Below are 16,284 nucleotides of genomic sequence, written 5' to 3'. Positions count from 1 at the left end.
ATGAGGTTTCGGGGAGCACGTTTATTCAGAGAAATAAATATGGCCCGTGGAAAGGGGTTGGAGGGCCAGGGAGATGTATCTGCGCCGCAGCCGTGTGTCTGGGTTAGGGTTTCGGAGTTTCCAGCATGTCTGCCAGGGCTCTGGAGAGAAGGACGCAGAGGTTGGACAGCCGAAGTGTCCAAAGCTCACACCAGGGCGCTTAGAGATCGTTAACCTGCTCATTTCACCAAGGGGGGACTAGAGGCTCAGGGCTTTCCAATAATTCATAGCGGGACAGCACCTTTCTAAACGGGGCCCTTAAACATCCCCCCTCCACACACTTACTGGTACAGGGACGAGGAGAAATAGTCGACGTAGCTTCCTGTAGGAGAGAAGAGGCTTGAGGGGTACACCACGGGTGAAATTGGGGGCCACTTTTCACTCAGTCCAGGACCAGGACTAGCTCCGCCCCCTTTTCTGGATTCCTTCCCCCAAACTAATTCCTTCTACAGCGACTCCTCCCTTCCTCCTGGCTCTAAGTGTTCTAAGTGTTCCCATTCTCCAATAGCCCCACGCCCCGCCCCGTCCTTCGAATTCCACTTGCTTTGGCCCCAACCTCTTGGTTCTAGGCTAACCCCTCAATCCGAACCTCTTAGGTTTTGGCACCTATCCCCAACCTTCCCTCTGCCCGGCCCCGCCCCTCCGTGCTCCTCCCGCTCGTCACAGAGTCCCAGTCTTGGCCACGCCTCCGCACATAGCCACGCCCACAACCTTCCAGCCTGCTCCTCAGGTTGGCTCCACCCACCAGGCCCCGCCCCTTCATCAGGTTTCTTCTGGGCCCCACCCATGCTCACCCGGAGTGCAGACAGTTTCGCAGAGCAGCGGGCAGAGGTAGCAGAACTGGCAGTGCTGGGGGCGGGGGTGGGGAGAGAGAATGAGCGGTACGAGGTGGTCAGGGGCGGTGTTAGGATGGGGCGTGGGCCGTACTTGGGCAGGAGGCTAGCTAGGCGGAGGTTAAGGTCAGAGGCAGGATCGGGTTTGGAGTCAAGACTGCATCAGGGGTAAAGGGTTAGGTCATTTTGAGGGCAGAAGATTTGGGGCTGGGGGTGCTCAGATGGTCCCGGGCTGTCGGGAAACCTGGTGGATCCTTGAGTCTGGGAGAAGTCTCACCTGGCACTGGTCGCAGTGCTCTCCCATGTTCTCCTCGTCACAGTGACAGTTCTCACATTCAGTGCATCGCTGGGGACCAGAGGAGCCTGGTTAGGCAGGGAGGGACGTTTGGGAGCCACCCGCCAGTCCTCCACCCTGCCCACTGGACATATTCCCAACTTCTCAGCCTCATTACTTCTGACACTGAGCTCAGTATCTTCCTCCAACCTGCTTAACCTGCTTCCCACCCCCTCATTTCCCTATTGCAAGGCGCCCCGACGTCCCCTTGTCACTGTGGGCTGGACCTTTGGGTACTCTCTTCACCCCCTCTCTTCCTATTCTCCCCATAGCCTGTCAGTCTCCAGTCCTGTCCCACCTCCCTCGGCTCTGCCTTGAACCTTCCTCCCTGTCCCCACATCTGCAAGTGCAGCTCAGGCCTCACCCTCTCTTTCCTGGACCACTATCCCCGCTTCCCCTCCTCCCCAGCCTCCTCCCCAGCCTCTGTCCCCGACTTGGCCCCAAAAGTGTCTTTGTTTACTCGGGCCCGTTGCTCAGGGCCCTCCCAAGGCACACCAGAGCCCAGGAACAAACTCTAGGAACAGCTTGGTGGGTGGAGCTGGGTTGCGGACATACATTGCAGAAGGAGCAGTAGCCACACAGGGACCCTGGCTGGTAGTTCCCATACTCCTGGGCATCCTGCTGATCTGTGGGGACAAGAGGGCAGCAGTGACCCAGGTTGACTCCGCTCCTCCCCACCCCCATCATCCAGTCAGATCACTTACCCATGTCCTCACCACTCTCCTCTTCACTGGAGGCACCTCCAGACACCTCCCTCCTGGCCAGTGGGTTGGGGATGATGGTGAAGGGGAGCTCATCCTCTTCCAGCCCCTCCTCCTCATCTTCTTCCTCCTGGTGGTCTTGGCTCAGTGGGACCCAAACCTCAGCCCTCTCTTCCCTCCTCTCCTCCTTCTCTTCTTCCTCCTCTTCTTCCTCCTCTTCCTGGCTCAGGCTGAGGCCATGACCTTCCTCCTTGTCTTCCTCATCCTCCTGGTCCAGGCTGCCATGGTGGGTACCTTCTCCTCCCTCCTCTGAACCTTCATCATCATCTTCATGGGAGCTGTGATCCTCTTCCTTCTCTTCCTCTTCCTCCTCAGAATCACTCTCTCTTAAATGGCTTCTATCCTTTACACCCATGTATTCTGGGGACTGGTGGTTAGTCTCCTCTTTGATGGACTCTCTGTGGCCAGTCCCTTTATCTCTGTGGCTTTGCTGCCTGTGGCTGGGAGCCTGGTGGCCAAGCTTGGCAGAGGTGTCCTCATCTTCCTCCTTGGGGACTCCGCGGTGGTGATGGCCACGGACTGCTCTTTCATGTTCCTCTGGGAAGTCCTCCTCCTTAGTGCTCTTGTGGCCTTGGGGCTGGTGGCTCGCAACATGGTGGCTGAACTTGACTGTGATCTCCTCCTCGTCGTCTCCAAGGCCATGGTGGGTGTGTCTGGGAACCTGGTGCCAGTGTTCAGTGGACACATCCTCATCCTCATCTTCCTTGTCTCTGTGGCCTTGATGTCTGTGGCTAGGGATATGATGGTGGTGTTCATCTGAGACATCTTCATTGTCTTCCTTCCCATGGCCTTGACTCCTGTGGGTCTGGTGTATGTACTCAGTGGAGACATCATCATCATCATCTTCTTCTTCTTCATGGCCTCGGTGTCTGTGGCTGGGGCCATGATGGTGGTGTTCATCTGAGACATCTTCATCCTTTTCCTTCCCGTGGTCTTGGTGTCTGTGGACCTGGTGTCCATACTCAGTGGAGACATCCTCCTCTTCCTCTTCTTCATCCTCCTCTTCTCCATGGCCTCGGTGTACATGCCTAACGATATGATGGTGATGCTCACTGGACACAACTTCGTCTTCGTCCTCATCTCGACGGCCATGGCTCCTGTGGCTGGGGAAGTGGTGCCCGTGCTCAGCTGAATCATCCGCCTCTTCATTCCCATGGCTTCTGTGCCCACGGGCCTGCTGAGCATGCTCTGTATGTTCCTCCTCATCAGAGGTGTTCTCATCTCCCACCTTGTGGCCTTGGTACCTATGGTCTTGGGATTCTCTGGAGACATCTTCATCCTCTTCTCTGTGGTCTCCGTGGCCCCACAAATGATGCCCACTCTCCGTGGAAACATCCTTGTTCTCATCTCCGTGGCCTCTATGGCTGTGCGTGGGGTGGCCAACCTTGCCCGATGCGTCCTCTGAGGGCCCCGAAGCTCCTGCATTGTCGTTCCAGTTGCTGGGCCCCAGCCCAGCCCCTCTCAGCTGCTGGGTCACGGCAGTGGGGAGAAGCAGGCTGGCCACTGCAGCCCAGAGGAGAAAAGTGTGCAGCCATGGCCCACAGTGGCCCATGGGGACAGACAGGCAGCAGAGCTTCTCCCAGGGCTGGCTCCCACTGTGGCTATGGCTATGTGGATGAACGTTGGGCTCCTTCTGTTTCTTTCTCCCTGTGTTGTTCCTTTGCTGTGTCTCTCTCGGCCTCTGTCCCCTGGCCCTCACAGCCAGGCCCTCTGAGGCAGTCTCCAGAGCCCCTTACCCTCCTCTCCGGCCCGCCCTCCCGCTTCCCAGCCAATAGGGTCTCTCCCCTCCCCTCTCTGTGGCTAAATTTACTCTCAGCCCCGAGTTATTCTGGGTCAGTCCCCACCTGCCCCTCCCCTCCTGCTCCTCCCCCTCCCAGCTGGGGAGGGGGTGGATGAAGGGGTCTCTCCTTGGCCAGGAGAGGGGAGCCAAGGGATTTGACTTTGGGTTGCCAACAAGTTCATGTTCGGCAGCTGCAAAGACAATGGCTAGATTTTTAGTAGGCCAATTTGGGGGGAGCCTGGGCCATGGGGGAGGGTAGCAGGAGGGATGTATCTGAGGGGAGAAACCCCTGCCCAGGAAGGACTGGGGGTTAGATTATGGGGAGTTTCTGGCCAGAATGGGCTACTCTGCTGAGAAGGTGGATGCCAATATGGAAGCCCTGGAATGGCGTGAAAGGAATTTTGCTCCAGCACACGTACCCATGACCTCCTGTCCCTGGAACTCAGATCTGGGGGCAGGGGATGGCGCCAGGCCAGGGCTATAAATACAGCGAGGGGGGGCAAGGGGCTCAGGTTACCCAGCAGGCCGCAGCTGTCCCTGTCAGAGAGTCGGCAGGAGACATGTGGCCCTGCCTGTCCGCATAGCAGTACCTCCCACTCCTCATCCTGTCACTGTCGCCCTCACTCTTTGGGTTCCCATCCTTCTTTATGGGTCTCCCTCTCTCTGTCATTGTTTCTTCACCAGCTCTCTCTCAGGGTCCCTGTTGCCCCCCTCCTGAGGATTCTGTCCCCTTCTCCCTCTCACTCTGAGTGTCTGCCACCCATCTAAATCTTTCCCTCTCCCTCTTTGGGTCAATGTAGCGCCCCCCCAATCTCTGTTCCCCCTTTCTGATTCTCTGCCCCCGCCTAAGTCTTAGTGTTTCCCGCCCCCCATCCCCCGACCTGGGTCAGTGTGCCCTCTCTCTCATCGCTGGCATTTCCTCTCTGCGTCTCTGTCCCCCTCTCCCTGGGTTCCTGTCCCCCTCTCCCTGGGTCCCTGCCCGCCTCTCTCTGGATCCTGTCCGACCCTTTGCCCCGCCTCCCGCTCTACGCTTCTCCGAGATTCCCCGCCCCCCAGACCTGGCCCCGCCCAAGGCTGGGCTGGGAAGTGGCGGATCCGGTTTGTTCAGGGCGCATCTAGAACCCGGGTTGGTGGATCGAATGCCGGGAGTCGGATAGGTTTCGGTGGCTGCGGCAGCATGGTGGGTGCAGAGAAGGAGCAGGTACAGCGGCCGGACCCAGGCCTGAGGGAACAGGGAGCTAGGGCCTGGCCTCCTGGTTTCCAGAGAGGAGGGTGCTTGAGACCCAGATTCTTGGGTCAGACAAAGGAAGGGGTTGCTGGGGGCCCGGACTCCAGGGTCCTTGGGGACGGATTGGGGAGGGGGTTGGGGGGGTCGAGTCTCCTGAGTCCGGGAGAGGAGGGCACTGGGGTCCCGGACTCCTGGGTCTCCGGCTAGGGCGCGGGTGGGTCACTCCGTGACCCACAGGACCTAACTGGATCCACCCCACCACTCCTTGTTCCTGTTTCCAGAGCTGGATCCCCAAGATCTTCAAGAAGAAGACGTGCACGACTTTCATCGTTGACCCCACAGATGCGGGGTGAGGAGTTCGCCCCGGGGACAGACCCCAGAGTGTCCCGGGTCCGCTGACCCCGCCCACCGCAGACCCCGCCTTTCGGTTCCTTCCCTTCCCCAGTCAGAGCCGATACTCCCAAGGGCGTTCCCTGGTGGCTCTCTACTTCGGGGAGGGCTTGGGTCAGTCTGCAAACACTTCCAATTTCCCATCCTCCCGCTCAGGTTCAGTGTTCAAGACCCAGGGCTGGGTTCTGGTTTTTTCCTTCCCCGTGTCCCTTCTGTGTGTCTCTGCCTCCTGGTGTCACTTTCTCTGTCTTTCTTTCTTGGCTGTCTCTGTTTCATCCATTCACTTGTTCATTCATTCCTCCAAGAAATTCTCACTCAGCACTTCCAAGGGGGCATTATTTTCAAGAGCACAGGCCCTGCCAGGGTTCAGATTTCAGCTGGGACACGTGCTGTGTGGCTTCGGGCAAATCATTTCACTTCTCTGGGCCTCATCTATCATCTGGGCATAAAAACAGGCTCTAGGGCTTCCCTGGTGGCGCAGTGGTTGAGAGTCTGCCTGCCGATGCAGGGGACACGGGTTTGTGCCCCTGTCCGGGAAGATCCCACATGCCGCGGAGCGGCTAGGCCCGTGAGTCATGGCCGCTGAGCCTGCGCGTCTGGAGCCTGTGCTCTGCAACGGGAGAGGCCACAACAATGAGAGGCCCGCGTACTGCAAAAACAAAAACAAAAAAATCAAAAAAAACCAGGCTCCATTTCCTGCGGATATTGTAAGAATTAAACAAGTTACTGCTTATGATATTTCTGAAACAGTGCCCAGCACATAGTAATCACTGGAAAATATGTCCATAGGAACCACCGGAAGGTAGCAATTACTAGCATGTGTAGGGCCTGTGCTTGTGCTGGGTGGCTGAGGGGTGGGGAGTGGCCACCATTAGGAGTTCCTGGCCTTCAGTGATGGTCTCTCAAGTGGGTTCTGGCTTTCTAGTGTCCTCAAGGCAATCTTTGGGGTATGGGAAATGTCAACGTTCCTAATTTAATGTGTGTTTTATTATGACTATATTAGTGCAGGATGGCTTGAATTATGTATAAATAAACATATATATTATTTGGGGGTGAGTGCTCAAAAACTTTTACTGATGGAAAGGGCGGTCAAGGAATTTTAGGAACCTCTGGTCTGGTGGGAGGAAGATGATTATAAGGCAAGGAGATGGGAGCTGCAAAGGACAAGCCACTGGGCCCAGTGGGAGCCAAGAGGAGGCATCTGGTTAAGTCCGAGGAGGGGACACAGGGTGTCACCAATGGCTTCTGTAGGAGGAGGGGCTAATGAGGTGACATTGGAAGGTGATAAAGTTGGAGTTTGACAGTTGAAGGTGGGTTGGATTCCAGGAGTGGGAACAAGTATAAATTGCCCCCTATTGACTATGTGGCTTGCAAATGGGGCAGAGTTCAAGGTGCAGAGAGCATCTGAAAGAGGATATCAAGCAGGAGGGCAGGGCCAGTAGTCAGACAGCCTCAAATGTCACCGCGAGGGGTTGGGACTGAGTCTTGGTGTTCCGGGGAGCCATGGGAGGGGCAGAGTCAGCTCTGGGTGTGGATAGATGCCCTGAGGGCCACATGAGGATGAATAGGAGTTCAGGAAGCTGGGGAAGAGGCTGGGCAAGGGACAGGTGGGAGGAGAACAGGCCTGAGGCAGGCCAGGGCTGAGGGGATACAGAGAGGTGGGGACAGGGCAAAGATTCAGGGGCAGGAGCTTGGGGACCGATGGATTTGCAGAGTGAGAGGGGCGAGGGGAGGATGGGCCCAGACATCTGGTCTGGGGCCTGGGAAACAGTGAGCTTGTCCCCGAGATAGGAACCCAGGTGCATGAGTAGGTTTGGGAAATGTTGCCCAGCTCAGAGTGGGATTTCGTGTGTGGGAGGGGCCTGGGGGAGCCAGGGGCATTGCAAACCTGGTTCAGGGACTCAGGAAAGGTCTGTGACTTCCATCCAAGATTTGAGAAGTCCTAGCTGTAGGTGGTAATGGAAACTGAAGTGGAAGTAGGATGGGGGGAAGAAAGTGTAAAATCAGAGGAGGTTGCAAACTGGCAATTCTATGGCCGATGTTTTCTTTTTTTTCTTCCACGGAAGAAAGGATTGCTAAACACTTGTCTCTGAATGCTTCAAGACAGACATGCTGCCTCAAGTCAGCACAGCCTCCGGCACATCCGCTTATAATTTTCCACCTGATGCTTCTTTCTCTTATGTAATTACCTGCCTGGCCCTTGGGGGCATTGAGTTTGAGACCCATGTAGGGAAGGCATGTGGTCCTGGCTCTGGGGAACACCTACACTCAAGGGAGGCACAGAGGAAGAGAAAGCCACAGATGAGGCAGAGACAGAGCAGCCAGGGGAACGGGTGTACTCTGCCAGGGAAAAGCTTTTCTAGAGTCGGCCTTTTAGATATGACCAGTGCTACTTTGTCGGAGTCAGATGAGACCTGAATAGGAGCCATTGTACTCGGGGATGTGCAGGTAATTGCTGATTTTATCGGGAACAATTTCGTTTTCAGTGGCCACATAGAGAAAGGGGGGTAGGAGATGAGACGGACAGAGGGGGAGTCTGCCAGTGCTGTCTACCAGAAGTTTCTGCAATGGTGAAAATGTTCTATATCCATATCCAGTATGGCAGGCACTGGCCACGTGTGGCTCCTGATCACTTGAAATGTGGCCAGAGCAACTGAGGAACTGAATTTTTAGTTGTATCTAATTTTAATTTATTTGACTATAAGGAGCACGGTGTGGCTAGAGGCTACTGTACTGGACAGTTCAGGTTCTGGAACATTCCATGAAGAAATTTTGCCAGGAAGGGCTCGTGGGAAGTAGATGGACAGGAATGGAGGGGGGAGTCCAGGGACGGGGTTGAGATAGGTGAAAGGATCAAGTGGGTAAACTGAGGCATGCCAGGACCCTGGAGGTAGACTCAGGAAGAGGGAGGGATGTATCCTGTAGTTCTCACTGTGCCAGGAGCTGGTGTATTCTGTTTGGATTTGTTGGCCATTCTTTTAGTGACTTCACAATTCTTGTCAAATCCATGGACCACCTGTGCTATTCTTTCCGTAAAATTAGTCCTTAAATCATGGCTCACTCTGTTTACATAAATGCAGGTCTCCCCCGATATTTGAATCCCTTCTGGAATCAGGGACCAAAGAGATTTAGATACATTTTCAAATAAATCCCTCATCTCCCAAACCTGTGTGGCTTGCTGTTTTTAAACTCAGGTGCCAGTCCCATTAGGTAACAAGGGATACTTGCGTATTTATTTGGGGGGAAAGAAGTTTCACATGTGATCACCATAAATGCAAAATCTGTTCCATTTGCCACAAAGAGAAAGAAACAAGCCATAAAAGACAATCACAATGAAAACCAGGTAAAAAGTATTTACCGTCTAAGTGGATGCTGTTGCCAGCCCAGTTTTCTGAGCCTGACGCCAGCTTTTCTCTGTTAAAAAGAAAAAGTAAAGAGTTAGGCATTAAAAACATTCTAGCACCCAGCTGATCCTCTCTCCTTGACAGTAATTAGGAGAACTCAAAAAGGAATGACTTTCTTACTGTGTTGTTCAAGGTTATTTAAAGCTCAGTGTGGAGTTCACGGAGACCGGATCTGGTATGCGGGCCCCCATTTTAGGAAATGTTGTGTTATTTCATTGGCCCCTCACAGTTCTATGACGTAGGCTGGGCTATCATTGCCTTTCCATTTGAGGTGGAAATTTAGGCTCAGAGAGATGAAACTACTTGCTCAAAGTCACACAGCTGCCTTGGCCTCTAGTGCATGCGTGCTCTGTGATCACTCTCTTGATTTTCCTTTTCGTGTGAATACCATCTGTTTGAACTGGGGGCGGCAAGGACATCCCCAATGGCCCCCTGCACTTTTCCACGTCAGGCCCTGAAGGCAGCAGCGACTGTGGGGTCTGGTATGCAGACCTCCCTGCTCGGGTGCTCTTGAGCCACTGTGGCTTCCTGCTGGTGGGTGAGGTGACTGTGGTTGTTCTGCCCCAGTCTCTCCCTCAGGCTGGTCAGAACCATGGAGGGCCAGGGCCAGGGGCAGTATGGACTGTGAGCTCCTCTGGAGGGAGATGCGGAAATACGGACATTTCTACAGGATGCTTGGGGTCGGTGCGGACGCCTCTGGGCTTCATCCTCCTCCTTCCCCTCCCCCCTCAGGGGGACCTTGTGCCAGTGTGGGCAACCCCGGTGTGCCCACCCATCAGTGGCTGTGGAGGACGCATTCGGGGCAGCCGTGGTGACCGTATGGGACAGTGACTTGCACACCACGGAGAAGCCCACAGATGCCTTCGGAGACCTGGACTTCCTGGGCGCCGGCCGCAAGGCCAGCAATGTGAGGCTTGCATGTCTGGGCAGGGCCAGGGTTGACCAGTGGGGCTGCATGCCTCAGGGGCTCCCGCAGCCAGGGTCTGGGGGTATCCCAACTGAACGCTGTGTCTCCCCGTTTACCCATCCCTATCTTCACCTCTCCTGGATCCCTGTCCCCTCCACCCCTGTCTGTCTTTTCTAAGCCTGTCCCCCTCTCTCTGGGTCTCTGTCCTCCTCTCTCTGGGTCTCCATCCCTCCCCTCTGGGTCTCTGTCCCCGTCCCCCCTCCCCCCATCTCTGTGCTCCTCTCTCTGCGTCTCTGTCCCTTTCTCTCTGTCTCTGTCCCCTTCCCCGTGTCCCTTCCTCTTGTGTGTCCACAGTTCCTCCGGCTCTCTGACCGCACGGATCCAGCTACAGTTTATAATCTGGTCACAAACATATGGGGCTTCCAGGCCCCGAACCTGGTGGTGTCAGTGCTGGGGGGGTCGGGGGGCCCCACCCTCCAGACTTGGCTGCAGGACCTGCTGCGACGCGGGCTGGTGCGGGCTGCCCAGAACACAGGTGACTGAGGGTGGGCATCTGTCCCCCCCATCTCCCCCATTTCCCTGGAATTCTGTCTTTCCCCACTCCCGTCTTTGTGTGTGGGGTTTTGTCTCACTCTCTAGTCTCTGTCTGTCTCTGCATGCCTGTGTGTCTCTGGACCTCACCACCAGTCTGTGTCGCTGTGTAGGGGCCTGGATTGTCACCGGAGGGCTGCACAAGGGCATTGGACGGCATGTGGGTGTGGCAGTGCGGGACCACCAGACAGCCAGGACTGGGGGCAACAAGGTGGTGGCCATGGGCGTGGCCCCCTGGGGTGTGGTTCGGAATAGAGACACCCTCATCAACCCCAAGGTGGGACCCAGGGTCTTGGACAAGGTGGGGGTTGGGGGCCAGGAGTCTGGGGTCTGAGGGGGGAGGGGCTGGGGGCCTGGACTCCTGGGTATGAGGGAGGAGGGGCTGGGGCCCTGTAGTTCCGGGTCTGAGGGAGAACGGGGCTGGGTGTCTGTCCTCTTGGCCCTGATGGAAAGACTCCCTGGTCTGGCCACTTGTCCCCCAGGGCTCGTTTCCTGCGAGGTACCGGTGGCGCGGTGACCCCGAGGATGGGGTCCAGTTTGCTCTCGACTACAACTATTCGGCCTTCCTTCTGGTGGACGATGGCACCCACGGCCGCCTGGGCGGCGAGAACCGCTTCCGCTTGGGCTTCGAGTCCTACCTTGCCCAACAGAAGACGGGCGTGGGAGGTGAGTGGCTCCTTCCACTGGGGATTCACAGCCCAAGGCTCAGGATCCCAGTGGTCAGATCTGGTAGGAATTTGGCGGTTGCGGCCAGGGGGAGTTTCCTATGGTCAAGTGCCTCCTCCCATCATTTGCTGTGTTTGAAAAAATCATTATCTTGAAATCTACAATACCGAAAGGTGGACAGCTTGATGATTTTTTTTTTTTTTTTTTGCGGTACACGGGCCTCTCACTGCTGTGGCCTCTCCCGTTGCGGAGCACAGGCTCCGGACGCGCAGGCTCAGAGGCCATGGCTCACGGGCCCAGCCACTCCGCGGCACGTGGGATCTTCCCAGACTGGGGCATGAACCCGTGTCCCCTGCATCAGCAGGCGGACTCTAAACCACTGCGCCACCAGGGAAGCCCAGCTTGATGAATTTTTAACAAATTGAATCCACTTATGCAGCCAGCACCCAGATCAAGAAACAGTAATACCAGCCCCCAGAAGCTTTCTGCCCACACGCAAGAGCCACTCTATCCTGCTTGTCACAGCAAAGAGTAGTTCTGACCGTGTTTCATATGAATACAATCACACCAAACCCATGTTTTAAATTCTGCCTTCTCATATTCGACATTATTTCTGTGAGATTCATCCATATCATTTCATGAACTGTAGTTTGTAAATAACCCATGGATCAAAGAAGGAAAAAAAAAAGAAGCTAGAAAATATTTTGACCTGAATGATAATAATGTTATGACATACCAACACTTTGGGGATGCAGCTATTGCAGTACTTAGAGGGAAATCTGTAGACTTAAATGCTTACCTAAAATGAAAAGAAAAGAAAGATTGAAAATCAATGATTTAAGTCTCCAATTAAAAAAAATCCTAGAAACAGAAGAGCAAATCAAATCTAGAGAAAGTAGAAGCAAGGATATAATAAAGACAGGGCAGAAATCACTAAAACAGAAAGAAATGTCCAATGTGGAAAGTCAACTAAACAGAAACCTGCTTCTTTATAAACATTTCCTGTATTTTAAAAAGTGTCCATTTAATTCTTTTTTTTTTTAAGTATTTATTTATTTTTGGCTGCATTGGGTCTTCGTTGCTGTGCGCGGGCTTTCTCTAGCTGTGGCGAGCAGGGGCTACTCTTCGTTGCGGTGCGCAGGCTTCTCATCGCGGTGGCCTCTCTTGTTGCGGAGCATGGGCTCTAGGCGCATGGGTTTCAGTAGTTGCAGCACGAGGGCTCAATAGTTGTGGCTTGTGGGCTCTAGAGTGCAGGCTCAGTAGTGTGGTGCACGGGCTTAGTTGCTCCACGGCATGTGGGATCTTCCCGGACCAGGGATTGAACCCATTTCCCCTGCATTGGCAGGCAGATTCTTAACCACTGCACCACCAGGGAAGTCCCCCATTTAATTCTTAAACTTTACTTAGCTTTTTGGCAACTTTAATCTTATTTGTAAAATTATCTTTTTGGGGTGCAAACTGACTTTTTTGGGGTGTATAATTCTGTGAGTTTAGGCGTGTGTAGAGATTCATGTCCACAGTCAGGACATAGACCAGTTCTGTTACCATGAAGGCATTCCTTTTGCACCCAGCCCCTGGCAGCCACTGATCTGTTTTCCATCACTCTAGTCTTCTCTTTTCCAGAAGCTAAATAAATGGAATAATATAATACATGACCTTTTGAGACTGGCTTCTTTCACTCAACATAATATTTTATGGCAGCTTTAATATGTGTTTATTGGAACTAATCAAACCATGCGAAGGTATATAAGGAAATTCATAGCATTGCCTGAATTGTAGTTTGTAAATAACCCACTGGTCAAAGAAGAAAATAAAAAGACGTTAGAAAATTCCCTTCCCAGCTCCAATCCCTTCTATTGGGGTAATCTGTGTTACATGGTTTGGAGTTAATCCTTTTATATCTTTGTCTATGCTTATAAAATCCTATGCTATGCTCAGTGGTGTTCCTTTCTCTCTTTTATACTATACATATACATATCACTTTCTTATAACCATCCCTTTTAGGTACAAACTTCTCTATCTTGTATCTCCTTTTAATAGTTGTATGATATTCCTTGGTAATGGTTGTACCATCTGTTATTTAAATTTTTCTCAATTGGTGGATGCTTAAAGTGCTATCAGTGTTTGGCACTACAAACAACGCTGAATAAATATCTTTGTATGAACATCCATAATTACATCCAGGTGTTTTAAATTCTATACAGTAGATCCCCCAAGTGAGATTGCTCTGTGTGTATACTAATAGATAGTACTAGATCACTTTCTTAAAGTGTGTAGCAGTTTTCACTCTCATCAAGAATGTGTGAGAGTTTCCTTTTCTGTCCAGTCTTAACCAGCTCTGGATACTCTTGGTTTAAATTTTTTTTTTTTGGCAAATTTGATGGGTAAAAAGTGACATGCCACTTTTCATTTGATTTTTTAATTTATCTAACCACTGTTAAAAGATATAAACGTATATTTTGTTGGCCAATCAGATTTCCTCAATTATGAATTGTCTATTCATATTCTTTGCACATTTTTGAATTGGGTTATTTCTTTCTTGTCTTTTTGTAAGAATTCTTTGTATCCTGTCCTTAGTAACGCTTTGACTGTTAGATGTAAAATTTTTAGAAGATACTTTAATTATGGTGTCTACTTCCATAAAAATTCTATCATTTTTATGTGGTTAGATATATTTGTTGTTCCTTTTATAGCCCCTTGGTTTCCCTTGGTTTTTTAGGAAGGTCCATTTCACTCCAATGCTATACAAATATTCTAAGTCTTCTTTTTTAATATCTTATATTTTTATGTTTAAACTTTTAATCCATCTGGAAATGATTTTTAGGTGTTTTGAGATAGGGAGTCTACATTTTTTTCTTCCAAATGGGAAACCACATTCTCTTCATGTCCATTTAATAAATAAACCATCTTTTTCCAGCTAAATTGAAATGCCACTTAAGTTGTATATTCAGTTCCTTTATATGTTGAAGTATTTCTGAACCTTTTTCTCTTCTACCTCTCTATTTATTCCTGTGCCAAAAATATATTTTGTTTGGGACTTCCCTGGTGGTCCAGTGGTTAAGACTCTGCATGTCCAATGCAGGGGGTGCAGGTTCAATCCCTGATCAGGGAACTAAGATCCGACATGCTGTGCAGCATGGCCAAAAAAAAAAAAATTATATATATATATATATATATATATATATATTTGTTCCTGTTGTTTACAGCAGTTTAAAGACGTTTGAATATATATTAGGGAAAGTTTCTCCCTACTGTCATTTCTCAAAAATTTCTTAACTCCTCTGATATTAATTCTTTCATATGAATTTAAAAATTATTTTGTTCCATTAAGAAAAAAACAGGAAAACACTGCCAACCTCCTCCTACCTCCCTCTTTCTCCAAACTGCATTGAATTTATGTGTTACATTGTGAGAGGTTAACATGGTATTTGTTTTTCCATTTATTCAGGACTTGTTCTTATATAATGTTTATCAATTTCCTTATAAAAGTATTATACCTCTGTATGAATTAATTCCTAGGTATTTTATCATTTTTGTGAAAACATGGATAAGATACATATTATAATAGTTGTAGAAAAGTTTTTTATTTTTGTGTATTTTTTTGTATTAATTCTCTTAACCAAATTCTCTTATTAATATTTAGTTATTTTGAGTGGAGTCTCTCCAATTTTCTGAGAATATAAATCATCTTTCCTTCAAATAGATACCTTTGTCTCTTTCAGCTTAAAAAATATATGTACAAGTTTTCATTCCAATTATTTCATTTTCTTGCATTGTTACATTAGCTCAAAACTCCCAGATAAGTGTGAATAGTAGTAATGTTGTTTCAGTTCTTATTTTATTGGGAATAGAGTTCGTAAAAAACTTATATGAGTTTGCTATTGGGCTTTGATAAATATCTTTATTGTATTTGGATAGTCCTTTCTATTCCTTATTTCCTTTATTTTCTATTTGCACTTTCATCCTCTCCTGGCTCCTGGATGGTTAATCAGTTATAGGATTGACTCATGCCTCATTCGGGAACCCAGGAGTCCAGGCTCCCAGCCCTCTCCTCCCTTGAGAAATTGAACATTACTGTCTTCAAGATCTGGCCCCTCCCAACATCCTCAAAGGCATGACAGTTCTCATGTGCCTCCGGACAGAGGATTAGGCAGAAGCCAGCGTTTGCCCTGGGGACTCCTGGGAAACGTGGTTCTCTCCCATCGCTGACAGAGGCTGATGGGAGGCGACCAAGCCCTGTGCTCTCTTCTCTCCTCAGGGACTGGAATTGACATCCCTGTCCTCCTTCTCTTGATTGATGGTGATGAAAAGATGTTGAAGGTAATAAGGGCTCAGGTGCCTGGGTCTAAGGGGGGGCAGTAGCCGGGGGCTGTACTCCTGTGTCCTAGGGGAGGAGGGGGCTGGGAATCTAGACTCCAGGAGGTGTGAATACTTTCCTTCCCTAACCTGACTCCCCCTTTTGTCCTGTAGCGGATAGAGAAGGCCACCCAGGCTCAGCTCCCCTGCCTCCTGGTGGCCGGGTCTGGGGGAGCTGCAGACTGCCTGGCAGAGATCTACACTCTGGCTCCAGGGACTGGAGGAGGCAGGCGATGTGAAGCCCAAGATCTGATTAAACGTTTCTTCCCCAAAGGGGACCCTGAGGTCCTACAGGCCCAGGTATGACATTGGGGGTCCAACTCTGGAACCTGAGATGGGAGGGAGCTGGGAACCTGGGCTCCTGGACCTTGAGAGGTGAGGATGCTGAGGATTTGGAGACCTGGATCCAAGGGAAGGGGAATGGGGGCCCAGCCTCATGGATATGAGGGAGGAAAGGCTGGGAGCCTGGACTCCTGGGTTTAAGGGAGGAGAGGCCTGGGGGCCTGGATGCCCCCTAGGTTCTGGGAGTAGAGGGTGCTAGGCACCTAGACTACTGGGTCCTTCAGGGGAATGTTCTATATCTCTGTGGACAGGGCCAGGGAGTTGGGTGTGGGTTGCAAAACTTGGTATTCTGCAGGTGGAGAGGATCATGAGTCGGAAGGAGCTGCTGACAGTCTATTCAACTGATGATGGCCCTGAGGAATTTGAGACCATTGTTTTGAAGGCCCTTGTCAAGGGTAAGGCTTGGAGTCCCAAAACTTCCCCCATTGTCAGCTCAACTTTGGACACCTCTCTTGGCCTCGGCACTTTATCCATCCTCTCTAATCTAAATTGTGCCCGTTTTTTTTTTTTTTTTTTTTTTTTTTGCGGTACGCGGGCCCCTCACTGTTGTGGCCTCTCCCGTTGCGGAGCACAGGCTCCGGACGCGCAGGCTCAGCGGCCATGGCTCATGGGCCCAGCCGTTCTGCGGCATGTGGGATCTTCCCGGACCGGGG

At 51.3% G+C, this 16,284-nt stretch overlaps 2 protein-coding genes across 15 annotated transcripts in view; one reads left to right on the top strand and one right to left on the bottom strand.

The window, feature by feature from the left end:
• Position 1: 1 nt before the first annotated feature.
• HRC (histidine rich calcium binding protein) lies at positions 2 to 3,698 on the bottom strand. 2 transcript variants are annotated; one of them, XM_060132579.1, is made up of 6 exons: positions 1,911 to 3,696; positions 1,762 to 1,832; positions 1,150 to 1,218; positions 834 to 888; positions 325 to 361; positions 2 to 140 (listed from the first exon to the last, which is right to left on the bottom strand). In XM_060132579.1, exons 1-6 carry the CDS (start codon positions 3,517 to 3,519, stop codon positions 104 to 106), a joined length of 1,878 nt encoding a protein of 625 aa, XP_059988562.1. In that variant the 5' UTR covers positions 3,520 to 3,696; the 3' UTR covers positions 2 to 103. The 2 variants fall into 2 exon arrangements, with proteins under 2 accessions (XP_059988562.1, XP_059988561.1); XM_060132578.1 differs by lacking the exon at positions 325 to 361 and having other exon boundaries at positions 1,911 to 3,698.
• Positions 3,699 to 4,822: 1,124 nt separating this feature from the next.
• The window catches only part of TRPM4 (transient receptor potential cation channel subfamily M member 4), a 35,872-nt gene continuing 24,410 nt past the window's right edge, over positions 4,823 to 16,284 (top strand). For 10 of the 13 annotated variants that reach the window (XR_009536899.1, XR_009536900.1, XR_009536897.1 and 7 more), the window contains exons 1-9: positions 4,826 to 4,948; positions 5,257 to 5,324; positions 9,502 to 9,676; positions 10,031 to 10,211; positions 10,381 to 10,544; positions 10,750 to 10,933; positions 15,192 to 15,253; positions 15,404 to 15,589; positions 15,927 to 16,026. Coding sequence is in view for 7 of the 13 variants with exons in the window: in XM_060129681.1 (XP_059985664.1) it covers positions 4,925 to 4,948; positions 5,257 to 5,324; positions 9,502 to 9,676; positions 10,031 to 10,211; positions 10,381 to 10,544; positions 10,750 to 10,933; positions 15,192 to 15,253; positions 15,404 to 15,589; positions 15,927 to 16,026 (1,144 nt within the window). In the remaining 6 variants the exon portion in view is untranslated. Of the gene's footprint in view, positions 4,949 to 5,256; positions 5,325 to 9,501; positions 9,677 to 10,030; positions 10,212 to 10,380; positions 10,545 to 10,749; positions 10,934 to 15,191; positions 15,254 to 15,403; positions 15,590 to 15,926; positions 16,027 to 16,284 lie in introns of those variants that run through there. The other 3 variants (XM_060129680.1, XM_060129683.1, XM_060129684.1) reach the window with 3 other exon arrangements.

This window comes from Lagenorhynchus albirostris, chromosome 19 (assembly GCF_949774975.1).
Source record: "Lagenorhynchus albirostris chromosome 19, mLagAlb1.1, whole genome shotgun sequence".
Taxonomy (NCBI): Eukaryota; Metazoa; Chordata; class Mammalia; order Artiodactyla; family Delphinidae; genus Lagenorhynchus; species Lagenorhynchus albirostris.
The sequence above is the reverse complement of the archived record's forward strand: the minus strand, read 5'-3'. Positions and strand labels throughout refer to the sequence as shown.

What these genes read in the sequence shown, in the direction of transcription:
- HRC (XM_060132578.1), bottom strand. Translation starts at nt 3,519, where the DNA reads ATGGGCCACTGTGGGCCATGGCTGCACACTTTTCTCCTCTGGGCTGCA. An exon ending in GCTACTGCTCCTTCTGCAAT is followed by an intron (nt 1,219 to 1,761) that starts GTATGTCCGCAA and finishes TCTGGTCCCCAG; the next exon opens with CGATGCACTGAATGTGAGAA. An exon ending in AGCACTGCGACCAGTGCCAG is followed by an intron (nt 889 to 1,149) that starts GTGAGACTTCTC and finishes CCCCGCCCCCAG; the next exon opens with CACTGCCAGTTCTGCTACCT.